General features: G+C 43.6%; 1 protein-coding gene across 3 annotated transcripts; it reads right to left on the reverse strand.

Annotated features, from left to right (window-relative positions):
- Positions 1 to 2,763: 2,763 nt before the first annotated feature.
- LOC123448735 (protein PHOSPHATE STARVATION RESPONSE 1-like) lies at positions 2,764 to 10,332 on the reverse strand. Of its 3 annotated transcripts, none has more exons than XM_045125725.1 (8): positions 10,238 to 10,332; positions 8,147 to 8,773; positions 7,244 to 7,436; positions 7,079 to 7,155; positions 6,945 to 6,984; positions 6,624 to 6,675; positions 3,853 to 3,922; positions 2,764 to 3,543 (listed from the first exon to the last, which is right to left on the reverse strand). In XM_045125725.1, the coding sequence occupies exons 1-8, from the start codon at positions 10,313 to 10,315 to the stop codon at positions 3,193 to 3,195; spliced, it is 1,488 nt and encodes a 495-aa protein (XP_044981660.1). In that variant the 5' UTR covers positions 10,316 to 10,332; the 3' UTR covers positions 2,764 to 3,192. The 3 variants fall into 3 exon arrangements, with proteins under 3 accessions (XP_044981660.1, XP_044981661.1, XP_044981662.1); XM_045125726.1 differs by having other exon boundaries at positions 10,101 to 10,307; XM_045125727.1 differs by having other exon boundaries at positions 10,249 to 10,297.
- Positions 10,333 to 13,726: the final 3,394 nt, after the last annotated feature.

The raw sequence follows: 13,726 nt of genomic DNA on the forward strand, positions 1-13,726 counted from the left end.
AAATAACCCTCGGTCTATAAGTACCAGAAGTGGGCATCATCGATGAGGTGGTATGTTGCAGTCCAGACCTTGTCAGCTTTGGTCGTAGGTTGTCCACAAAAAACTGCTTGCACCTATGGAGCCAACCAACAGGATCGGTCGAACCATCATACGTCTGGAACTCGAGCTTGTGGAAGCGAGTCACACTTGAACCGGGACCTGGGCCGTGGTGATTGTTACGTAGGGGCAGAAGGGAGGTGATGGGCAGGGTGGATCAAGATGGGTTGTGTAGGGGCAACGTCCATAGCGGCGTATGAAAACAGTTGGCAGGTAAATACGTGAAGGCGGTAGAGGTGACGACATTTGATGTTGTTGATGGTAGGGCTGCTGATGGTAGGTGGGCGGCGTATGAAATCGATTGGGCTTTGGGTGAGAGTTCCAAGTGGACCAACTTAATATTAGGGGGTAGGTGTGGCGAGTAAGGAGATGGCTGGGGGTGGTAAAAGGGTGCTTGCAAAGAATGGTGGTTGGCAACAAAAGTGATGGGTGATGGGCATGGACAATCTGCCCAGCGGGCGGAGGTGTGACGGCATTGGCAACAATGATTCCCCTGCTTGAAAAGGAGACACCAGAGGAGATGTTAGTGATGGGAAGCAACAGGGAAAGTCATAGTTGGGGAGGAGGGCTTGACCCGCGAATGTGATGTCATGGGTGGATGTTGTAGCCATAGAATCTGGAGGTGGGGCAGTGTCGGTAGTCATTGCTCGAGCGTCGTCAAGCGATGCATCAACCCAACAAGGAGCACCTAGTCCTCCACTCGTTTGTGTGTGAAAGCCTCCACTTGCTTAGTTATGATCTTCATCTGGTCCATAGTCTTGATCTCGATTTCTTTATCTGCCATCATAGATGGACCTAACATCAAATTGAAAGAAGCTACTGCTACCTAACCCTCATTAATGAAAAATAGATAAAAGTAAACTATAATATTCTATTTTGCTTTATTGAGAATCTCTAAACATACTACTCTTCCTAACAAAGATGCTTACTGAACTAGGACTCTAATTAAGCGATAAGTTTGATGGGATGGTCCACATACATTTGCGCTATGTAATAAATTTTTTTGAACAATTCAAACTTTATTCCTCAAATAATAGCCATATCGTTTACAATGTGAGGAAGAATGGAATCAAGGGAATCTCCTTCCCAAGACTCTGATAAATGAGTACTAGAACAGTACTTAGCTAGGTTATCTGCAACTAGGTTTGCATCTCTATTGTAGTGTATGAAGGAAATCTTTGAAAACCAACGATAAAATAGTGACCTCAATGATGGTAGTAACATCAGGTCCCATATATACCTCCGGGCTTTCCATTGCCTCCAGAGCATTCATACTATCACTCTCCAGGGTAACATTAGTGCAGCCAATATTAGATGCCAGTAGAACCCCGCGATGGATAGCACTGATCTCGGCCGAGTCAGCCGAGGACACATGCGATAACACCCAGGTTGCTGCAGCAATGAAGTTACCCACATAATCCTTGGCTACCGCCCCACATGCGCCCGTACGGATTTCTGCACAGAATGAGGCGTCAACGTTGATCTTGATTGTCCCTGGGTCCGGTTTCTTCCAAGTATGATCCTTCTTCCTCGTAGGATGGTTTGGCAAACAGCTGCGGATAAAGTCAGTAGTCAACACTCTGATGGACATCGTTTTTCGTTGAGGTGTCTATACTGCTTCTCCTAACTCCCTCCCTCATTTGCCACCAAATGTACCACATTGCAACCACAATTACTTCAGTCGTTGGTATTTCATGTACCACCGATTTGTTCTGTAGTAGAATCTCCAATGTGATCAAGCCCGATCGATCTTGTGCCACAACCTCTTTGATTATATATTAGACAACTTCAGTTCAGACCATACCTCGGAAGCATGCTCGCATGTGGAGATGCGGTGCTAAATATCTTCAAGTCCGATCTTACATAGTGGACACTGGGGTACTAGTGGAATATGTCTGCCGGCTAGCACCCCAAGACACGATAACACATCCTTCAATACTTTCCATTCAAAGTGTTTGACTTTCCCCAGAATTCTAAGTTGTCAAAGCTCCTTCCAAACCGGGTTAATATGTTAATGTTGACCGGGAGATGAATGTAACATTGTATCATCAATGAAGTTAGGCCAAGAGCCTTTGTCACAGATGATGCTAAGTTCGATTACAATCAGTGTCATGTTTTATTTTTGTTGCTTTTTGGTAAGTCATTGGATATGACGTATTTGAATGGTACATTCGTAATGCTTGATTCATATGTACTGTGGTGAAGCAAAATCAAAATCATTATCACTTTATTTGTTTGAATTTAGAGCATCACTACTGCCTTCCAATCTGAATGAATTGTGATTCATGAAACTGTAGAGCAGCATTTTGACCAGGGTCTAGGTCTGGGAATGCAGGTCATTTCTCTGAAGCAATGCAAGTCCATGCGACATGTGATGTGGTAGTGGACGCACACAAATCTCACTTGTTAATTGTTATGGTTGTTGACAATTACTCCCTCCGTTCCTAAATATAAGTCTTTCTAGAGATTCTACTAATAGACTACATACGGATGTATGTAGACATGCTTTAGGGTGTAGATTCACTTATTTTGTTTCGTATGTAGACTCCTAATGAAATCTCTTAAAAGACTTATATTTAGGAGCGAAGGGAGTAGAAGCTAAGTGTGGAAAACATGGCAGAACAAATAAAGATGAAAGGTCTTCAAGCAGTACAGATCTCAGAGAAGTGAACCCAAGTTACCATCTTATAACACAAAACCTTGCAATCATCATGAGTTCAGCCAATACGTAGCAGTCACTCTAAAAATTGCAATACCCAAACCAAAACAGGGTCAGGTATTTCAATATTCTGAGCATCAAGACAAAGACTAGCTTTCTAGCAGTTCAGTCTTCTGCCACTTGACACCTCAAATAACAACTATATATCTAGAAAGATAGCTAGACCTCAAGGCATACTTATTTACCAATTACCATACGTCAGAAGATAATTTGATTTATTGCTAGCAGTTTATACAAGCGGCCACCAAGAGATTCCATTTAGATAATTAAGGTGGCTAGGCTCAATAGACTTGCAGATCAGCATCGACACGGAATGAAACCATTTTTTTACCTAGTATGTTGATTGACTGCTGTGATCTGAATTACCGAACTCATGGTTAACTATCATGCACCCTTCGGCACTTCTCTTGCGGGGCCTTAGAACCATCATTAGTATTTGCAAGGGGGTCAGAAGACTCGATTTCTGCCATCTCCCGGTTGCCACCTGCATGCATGGAAGTTTCTCCTATTTCGGCACTCACAGGGTTCTCTCCTGTTCTATGTAGGTCATCAGCTGCATCATTATCCCTATTTCTGTTTGCAGAATGGCTCGGATCAGATGATAGGGTTGTTGTAGCTCCCGAGGATAGATCCTGCCCCTTCTCCGTATTAGATTTAGACTGCTTTTCAAACATCATCTGAAGATACTTCCCTTGTTCTTCAATTCGCAACTGCAACTTTCTCTGGGTCTGTCATAGAAAGATGGAATGAAGTTCAGACTATGCGTGTTTGATCATGGTAATAGTCGGATTGAGCCTGGCCTATATCATGTCAAGACCAATGCAATTATGTGGATGTTTCTTTTGTAGAGTATCACTACAGCCACATTTTGATTTATGATCACAAATAAGTGTGCAAAAAGAACCTTGTTTCCTCACATCCGTTTATCCAAAAGTCTATTATGTTTCGCATGCAACTTTTTTTATTGGGTAACTATTTGTCATGAGACCAGACATCACCTAACTTTAGAACCAGTCTACGTTCTTTTGTACAAGTACCTCAAGTTGTTCATGAAGACGTTTCTGAACTTCCATCTGAAGGCGCAACGCTTCAGTAAGATCCATGCTCCTATATAAGAAAAATATCATGTAATAGTGTCAATCATGGCTGACATGGCAAGAGAATGCATCGTCTCACAATGAATCCTCAAAAATATATTTTTCTGGCCCAACAGGAAGTGGATACAAAATGGGCTCAACAGTACTCATCAAACTCTCATAACAGAGGGAGGATTTGAGAGATCCACATTTAGAGCATGATTAAGACTTGGGAGCACAAACAACAACACTTCTTAATTGTGAGTTCGACAGCAGAGGACATAACTGTGAGCATATTGTTTATATAATTATATCATGGCTACAGATAACAAGTGTTTCAAAACAAATGGATTAGCTTCTAGGCAATTCGCAGTGCTTGCTAGGTCTGTACAGCATGGACTTAGAACAGACAGAAAATGGAACACCCCAGTGCCAGTAAAATGTGTGTGCATAGACACACGTCAACATAACTATCAAAAGAATAGCATCTTCGTCAAGTAATAACACCTGGGGAAGTTGGTTGAGTAACCAGAAATCTTGCCAGTGCTAGTAACCTCGACATAAGCTCCGGAAAACATGTTATATCTTTCCAGTCGGCTAAGTGTTTGCGAAATGTACCCGAAATATCAAGACCAAAGGTAACACCAAAAACAAAGGAATTTGCATACCACCATCTGATATTTATGCTAATTCACCTATAAGATTATCAATCTGCCCATAATTGGTGCATAGAATTCCAAAATCAATCTAGCTACATGAAACTTAGTGCAGGAAATTTCTTTTACTGGTTTGGCTTCTGAAGAGGCTGAAGCACTTATAAAACATTTTTTGAAATATATCAGATGTTAAAACTGCAAGGAGTATAATCCTGTATTGTCAAAACATAAATCATTTCCCTTTCATCAAGAGGCAAAACAACTTCAAGAGAAGCGAAATAATCCAATAAACGTAATATTAGGTTCTACTACTTGCACTTCCAAAATTTCACATAATTGAGAAAAGGCTTGAATATGGAACTTGGCACCTCCATTAGCCAAGCTACTAAATTGATTTTGCAGGACTAAGTTTAATACTCCCTCCAATTTTATATACAAGGCCACTTTGTTTCTCGTGTCAAACTTTGGCTTTTAATTTTGGTGAAGAAAATATGGGTTGTATGTCATAAAAAATATATTATCGGTAAGTTGTTCAAAATATGCATCCAATGGCATACTTTTTCGACATATAACTCACAGTTTATTGGTAAAATTAATGATCAAAGTTAGATATAAAAATATGAAGTGGCCTTGTATTAGTAGATGGAGGGAGTAGAGCTGACTTGATATCATAACTGTGCGATGAACAACGACGGCAACGAAACTAACTCATGGTTCCGGCATGTGGATAGCTAACTTCCATGCACCCCTGTCCATGGGTAGTTCTTTGTTCCAGTCCTTCAGATCTCTCTTTACGGACTCCTCCCATGTCAAGTTTGGTCTAGCCCGACCTCTCTCAACATTATCGGCACCATTTAACTGTCCGCTATGCACTGGAGCTTCCGGAGGTCTCTGCTGTATATGCCCAAACCATCTCAGACGATGTTGGACAAGCTTCTCTTCAATCAGTGCTACCCCGACTCTCTCATGTATCATCATTCCAAACCCGATCTTTTCGTGTGTGGTCACACATCCATCTCAACATGCGCATCTCCACTACACCTAACTGTTGCACATGTCGCCTTTTAGTTGGCTAACACTCAGCGTCATACAACATTGCCGGTCGAATCGCCGTCCTGTAGAACCTGCCTTTTTAGCTTTTGTGGCACTCTCTTGTCATAGAGAACGTCAGAACCTTGGCGCCACTTCATCCATCCAACTTTGATTTGATGGCTCACATCTTCATCGATTTGACAATCCTTCCGCAAAATTGACCCCAAATAGCGAAAGGTGTCCTTCTGAAGTACCACCTGCCTATCAGGGCTAACCTCCTCGTACCTAGCAGTACTGAAACCGCACCTCATGTACTGAGTTTTAGTTCTACTAAGCCTAAAACCTTTCGATTCCAAAGTTTGTCTCCATAGCTCTAACTTTCTCTTAACCCCCATTCGACTAGCACCACATCATCCGCAAAGAACATACACCATGGTATATATCCTTGTATATCCCTTGTGACCTCATCCATCACCAAAGTAAAAAGATAAAGGCTCAAAGCTGGCCATTGGTGATGTCCTATTTTAATCAGGAAGTCGTCAGTGTCGCCATCACTTGTTCAAACAGCTGTCATAACATTATTGTACATGTCCTTGATGAGGGTAATGTACTTTGTCGGGATTTTGTGTTTCTCCAAGGCCCACCACATGACATTTGTTGGTGGGCATGTAAATCCCTTAAAAGTTTTACTGGGTTATATCTTAGTTATATTTTTATTGATGATTTTGATAAGGCAAATACCAGGACCTATCTATGGAAGAAAATCCATTTTGGGCAATTGCCTACATTGCAGCTATCTTTTGTAATCCCCATTAAAATGCAGTTGAATCACAAACTTATATCGGCATCAGCTTTCTCAATGTAGTTACTGAGCATTAGTCGGAATTCAGTTTTACAAACTAAACTACCATCTTAACTGCAACTTAAGTATTGGTTTTAGCCTTAATAGTTGATGGATGTCACATCGCACACCAATTAGCTACCAATAAGCTAGAGTACAACTGAACAAAATAATAGATAATGAGTAAAAAAATATTCACTCACGATTTCAGGTCTAGAGTCAACTCTTCAGTGGTAGTCCTTTTGTCTGCTGTACCTGAATAATTTGATATGTTATGTTACCAATTATACGAAACACAATGTAGCTGCATGTATTCTATGCAATAATGGAACCATATCAAATAATATCGTGTCATGAGAAGATTTACATATATGTAAAAAAAGGTCAGCCCTAACAATTGCAATAAAAATGTACTCAACTCAATAGCATGCCATCATGGGTCATGCAAAACACAAAAAACTATGCAACTATGCAGGGAAGACCTATATAAAATACAAGTGCGAAAAAATTTAATCCAGACAAACCTTCCGTTACGTCTGGCTTATAGCGAGCTGTTCGGTACTTCTGCAACATAAACCAAAAAAGGAAAGTGAGAACTCAAATCTCTGGTGGGCAATACTGCTATTTAGAACTAGAATTTAGAAAGCTAATGGCAAACCTGCAGATGGCTTTTCACATGATATATTGTCAAACCGTCAACTTTCATAAGCTTCAGCACACCCTTGGGAGTAGCTTCTGAAGGTACAAGACAAAAGGTACAAGGATTAGAACATGATTCATATCTAAAATGCACATTTGGGAATCAACGGCACTGCAGACATACTTTCGCTACCACCAAGCTTATTTACAGAGTCTACGAAGCATTCATGGAGTTCTGGAGTCCACCTCATCCGTTGTTTGGCTGCAGAGTTGCCATTGGGAGGACTAGCTACATTGCAAATCTCTCCACCATGAGATGAAGCTGGCTGGTTGACAGCAGGCTGTGATGCAGCCGAATTGGAAGGCTGAACCATGGACTACAACAAAGGTGGCAACAAACATTTGGTCATGAAAGAAACAAAAAAGAATGAGTTTACCAAAAGCATCACAGTTAGAAACAAATATCACTCTAGAAACTACAACTACAACAAATTACGAGAGCTCCACCTTAAAATCGAGTGGACCGCATATTTCTATTTTGTGCCAAAAAAAGCAGCATATATCCCTTAGAAGAATTTGCGGAGAGAGACACTCATATCAAGGACATGAACATTTATTACAAGATTCTAATGCAAGCTCTAGCAGTCAATCTGATAACGACCGTCTTTAAACAGTGCAAAAAAGAAATCATTACTGGTGCCCTAACCATCACTCTAACAAAACCTATTACACATCAGTTTTCAACTTCTAATAAGAGGACGGGATAGCTACCTACACCGTTCAAAGAGGCCCGAGAAGTATGGCCCAATTTGTAAATGGAAGTATGGGCCGAGAAGTATACAGTAAGTCAAACTTTCACTTAACTTTGACATTGACATACATTAAGGTATGAGGTATCTAAGTTGGCCACACACAGATGATATCATAATACCAGTATGTGCACTGGCAAAGAACTTGCGTGGAATTACAATTTCATAAGTTTGGCTAATATGTCATAAAAAACAAATAAATTACAGAGTACTTCTAAACTACCATAACCCAAGACGGAGCAACCACGATGACTCTTTATGGAGTTTCATTTGCATACCTTTGACTGGGGATCAGCAGCCGTTGCATCTAGAATATCTCTCCAATCATCATTCATTATGTCTGCCCACCATTCATTTTGTTTAGCAACCACATCAGATGTCACAGCAGGACCGCTATTCTGGATCTGACTACCAGAAGCAGGGATGTTATCCCTGTAGTCTGATAAACTATCAGCTGAACCTGGGAACCAAGTTGCCTCAGTGTGTCCTCCAGGGATATTATTAGATAAGGCCTGAAATACTTCGATATCTGATGACTGAGGAGCGAAAGGAGCAACCATAGACTGCCTCTCATGGTTAGGCACAGAATCAAGAGGATTAGCTGAGTATCCTAATGATGCTGAATATGATGATCTCATAGCACCAGCTCTTGGGTGCAAAGTAGCAGACGGAAATGCACTCTGATATAAGGGCACAAAATCACTCGTCAGTTGCCTTTGCATCGGAGTGAGCTGCGGATTATAAGGCCCATGGAAGGTTTCTTTCAGAGAATTTGGCAGAATAGGTAAAGAGGATGACATTCCTCCAGAAACCCTGCTGTTGTGACACTGTCTCAGATCACACCTCCTCATCAAGAATTGTGGATAAGCTTTGCTTCTTTCCCATAAATTGGTTTCGATATGTTCCTACAGAATAAACTTACCATGAATGTTAATCCATTAATCTACCACGGGTTAAGAAATGAAGAGTTAATACAGGGAACCTATGGTTACAGTGTACAAACTGTAACCAACGTAAACATAGGCAACTGTAGCTAATATACCAAGCATGCATTTCTGCATCCTGAAATCAACCATGAGTAAGCAACAATATAACTAGTGTGATGTGGACAATACTGGATGTGGATGTCACGAACAAAAAAACATAGAAATGGCAACATCATGAAACGTGTTAGCAAGAGTCATAAAGTTGCGTACTGGTGGCCAGCAACATATTAAATTATTAAATATATCAATTGTCCTTCTTCTTGTCTAAGCCATATTTTTTTTGTCTACTCCAATGACAGATCATATCTTATATCACAAGATAAATGATGAGAAGGAATACTAGGATCTCAATTAGTATTACCATTGTGACACTCAATAGAGCAGAAGCAGATTAAAGCACATTGCAACCTGAGAGGAGCGCTTCTTTTTTACCAGCTCTCAAATGCAAAGTCAATACTTCCTTTGAAGCTAGGAACCGCAGCATGTTTCTGCATAGCACACACCCATGCAGAATCCACTAGAGAACATGCTACCATGCGTATGTCCTAATGTGGGGCAACGACCATCTTTCTACCATCAATAACGCAACTTTTATTCACGCTCAGAAGCTTCATAATACAAGAACAAATGCCCTTTTTGAACAGAAAAAACAAAAGAAAATGGCAGCTTTTTATTCACTGTGCAATCTATGTGTGACACCATATTATATATAGTCAAACAGGGAAACACATCTTGGTACGCATGTGGCATGTGCTATTAACTCGCAGTATGACAGTCACGGTTTAAGCCCATACAGGAGGATCTGAATTAAACCCCAGGGGGCAGGCAACTGTAGGCAGAGGGGGGCAGGACAATCACAAGGGCACCTAATTCTCCCATAACACCTCCCAGCTCCCAACCCCACCAAATCCCCAATCATTTTCTGTACCGGCAACATCACGTACTTGCACAATTCACGACGCACGTGTGCCACCACCGCTCCTCGCGAAACTCACCTGGAACCCCGCACCCGCAAAGCATGTCGCGATCAGAACCCTAGAGAAACCCTGTGTGGCCGCCCCCCCCCCCCCCCCCCGCCCCCGCGCGCGCTCTCCTCCGCTCCTGTCCCATCGGTCCGATTCGCCCCCGCGGAGCCGATCGCGCCGACACGAGGAGCTAGGAAGCGACGGGCGAGCTAGACGGCATGGATTGGACCGGAAGAGAGGAGGGGGGATTCAGGAATTGGGGAGAGGAGGCGCGTCCGTACCTGGGTTGGGTTGTGAGGAAGCTGCTCGATCGGTGCGGCTTTTGGGGGAGGAGATGACAGGAAGGGGGAATTCTGGCTGGGGTGATGTGTCGCGACGGAGGGTGCGGGAATGGAGGAGAGAGAAGGAGAGGAGGAACCTGGTGCGCACAAGAGCAGGGAGGACGACGCCCACCAGTTGCCGGGGGGAGGCGCACCGCGCACCCCCACCGCACCATGGGCGCGGCTTTTTGCGGATAGGCCCCTTCGGCCGCCGTGCGGCCAACTTGGACGGCTACGATGGTGTGTGGCCCACTTGAGCGTGGTTGTACGGTTACCGCGGTTTCTTCTTGGCCCGGGCCTAGTTTAGCAACACACTTTTTTCCGAAAAACGTAGTAATCCCAGGTAATGGGCTGCGTTCCCTAAAAAAAAGATATTGGGCTGCGTCCAAAGCCAGGGAAAATAAATCCTAATCCTCATCTCAAAAAAAGGACTTTTCTTAAGTGCACCCCTCAAACGTACACAACATGATTACTATCTTTGGATTGTTTCACGTAATCACATCCAACAGCCAGGATTAATCTAATCTGATGCTATGATTGTACCTATCCAAATACAGGATTAATCTAATCTGATGCTATGATTGTACCTATCCAAATACGTGCTCCGTGGAAAATGCAATCCGCTCTTCTCATCATATCCTAGCAAATCAAATCGGACAACCCGCTCCTTCCTCGCCTTCCTTTCATGTCCATCGCACCCTCCCTAGCCCCCTAGCATTAGATCGCCGCCTCCATACACTACTCCCTCTCCGGAACGAGGAGCTTGAACTGGGCAAGAAGGTAGTCCACACCGGTGAGGAACCCAGGTCTAAGCGCATCCAGAGCTGACCCCTGTGTCAGCGACGATGTGGCTCCCCAACTGTGCGGTCACAATAGACGTCAGCGGCCAACCGTGCCGCCACATTCCCCCACCTCCGCCCCTGGGACTCCTGCAGTAGTGTCGCGCGTTGCGCCAAGCTCTCCATCCCTCACAAAGGGCGGACGTCGATGTGTTGATGACGTTGACGCGGTAAGCTCCTCCTCGATAGCTTATCTAAGAGAGGGGGCGGATTTGGGGGTATCGAATTCTGGGGAGCATGGGTTCGCTGCGCAAAGCACAACAGGTGGATGGAGCAGCAAGAGCGACGGGGCACGTGGCCCTAGGCTGGTGTGCAACGAGCTTTGTTGTACTTGCGCATGTTGTCTCGGGGGTGGGTGTTGGAAATATGCCCTAGAGGCAATGATAAAATAGTTATTATTATATTTCCTACTTCAACATAATCGTTTATTATCCATGCTATAATTGTATTGAATGAAAGCATAGATACATGTGTGGATATATAGACAAAACAATGTCCCTAGCAAGCCTTTAGTTGGCTAGCCAGTTGATCAAGGATGGTTAAGGTTTTCTGACCATACGCAAGTGTTGTCACTTGATAACTGGATTACATCATTAGGAGAATCATGTGATGGACTAGACCCAAACTATGAACGTGGCATGTGATCGTGTCTTTTTGTTGCTATTGTTTTCTGCGTGTCAAGTATTCATTTCTATGACCATGAGATCATGTATGTGACATCCTCGATTTAATCGTACGCTAATCATACACGCAAATGCGTACGATCAAACTCAAGGACTCACGGGAAGATATCACAACACAACTCTAGACACAAATAAAACAATACAAGCTTCACATTACAAGCCAGGGGCCTCGAGGGCTAGAATACGGAAGCTTGATAAACACACGAGTCAGCGGAAGAAATAATATCTGAGTACAGACATTAAACATGGGGTGCCTTAGAGAAGGCTAGCACAAAAGATACAACGATCGAACGAGGCGAGGCCTCCTGCCTGGGAACCTCTTAACTACTCCTGGTCTTCAGCGGCCTCCACGTAGTAGTAGGCACCGTCGGGGTAGCAGTCGTCGGCGGCGGGATACTCATCTCCTGGGCTCCATCATCTGGTTGCAGCAACGGATCAAGGGGGCAAAGGGGAAGCAAAGCAACGGTGAGTACTCATCCAAAGTACTCGCAAGACTTATATCAGAACTATGCTAAGTATGCATCAGTATCAAAGAAGGGGTTATATGTGGACTCACTGCAGCAATGCGAGAATAGAGAGAGAAAGGCCTAGTCCTATCAAAGACTAGCATCGTCAAGGGTCTTGCGGCAATAGACGAGAGTGGAACAAGGTAACACAAATATAATAGTCATATTGTTGCAGCAATATTAAAGTGAGGTCACGCCCAGAGGTCCTCCCTCGACTCCCTGCGAGGAAGCAATCACGGGGAAACTAATTCCAGTTAAGTAACAGTTGTGGTTGTATAAGATCAGGGCACAACTCCAAGTCGTCCTGTAACCGTGGACACGGCTATTCGAATAGATAAGTTCTTCCCTGCAGGGGTGCACAACATATTCCCCGACGCGCTCGATAACACTCTGGCCGGACACACTTTTCTGGGTCCTTCCCGACCTCGGAATATCGACACTTCGCAGCCCCACCTAAACTCAGCAGAGAGGCCAGCCCGTCGGTCTAACTCCTAAGAACAGAGGGTTCGTGAGCCCACTTGCCCTCCGCACTCCTGCATGATGTGTGGGCGACCGATGTCAGTCCTAGCACCCCTTAATACAAGAGCGATGCATCTCGGGACCACTCGGGCGCACGCCGCTCCATCACTGACGTCTGAAGAGCTTTGGCTGATACCGTGACGTCGAGTACCCATAATTCTACCACGCAAACAGTTAGTGCGTAATAAGGCCTTCCGACCAACCCAGATCAAATACCCAAATCCATTATCATTTTAATTAAGTCATCGACACAACCATGCAGGAAATCCACCCGCCTAACATATATTCATCAAAGATCCCAGTAACATGGTCAAGTAACTGTGTGGTTGGAACATCAGGGGGAATCCGAGGTATCACCCTCGTTGGATTCCAAACGATGTATCCATCAAGGTGGAACTAGAGGAATCACCCTCGAGGGTCCCACACTTGAGGGGTTGCACGACAGAGGCATCGTCGGGAATGGTGAAAGAGGAATCACCCTCGATAACCACGACCGACTAGCTATACTACAAAGATATCATCAGGAGTACTTCGCGAGGTGTCACCCTCGGTACCCGATAGTATGTCTGTAGCGTCGCACAACTAAGAGGGTGTAGGTGTTGTGTGAGGTCTGGCTCGTCGATGAGGGATCGAGATTCGACAATTAAGCGGGGCAACTAAATTAAGGGGTCAGAGGGGATGACTGCTCCACCTATACTAAGAAGATTAAAAGTACAGTATTGAAAGTAGCAGTTCATCAAAATTAGGCTATGCATCAGATATAGGAGCTAACTACAACAGTAGCAAAATTCTAATGCAAGCATGAGGAAGAAAGAATAGGCGATATAGGGATGATCAAGGGGGGTTTGCTTGCCTTGTTGCTCTGCTGTGACATCCCCGGATTAAGCTACAGTAATAAATGTAGTTAGACTATAGTAATCACTCGCTAATAGTGCCACGTCATCAAGTTTAACTAAGTTAAACTTCCACTTGATAAAAATGAAAGCCATTTTTAAATTAAAGATAAAGTAAAATAAATTATTTCTCCAAACAGAAAAAAA

The sequence above is a fragment of the Hordeum vulgare genome, chromosome 4H, assembly GCF_904849725.1.
Source record: "Hordeum vulgare subsp. vulgare chromosome 4H, MorexV3_pseudomolecules_assembly, whole genome shotgun sequence".
NCBI lineage: Eukaryota > Viridiplantae > Streptophyta > Magnoliopsida > Poales > Poaceae > Hordeum > Hordeum vulgare.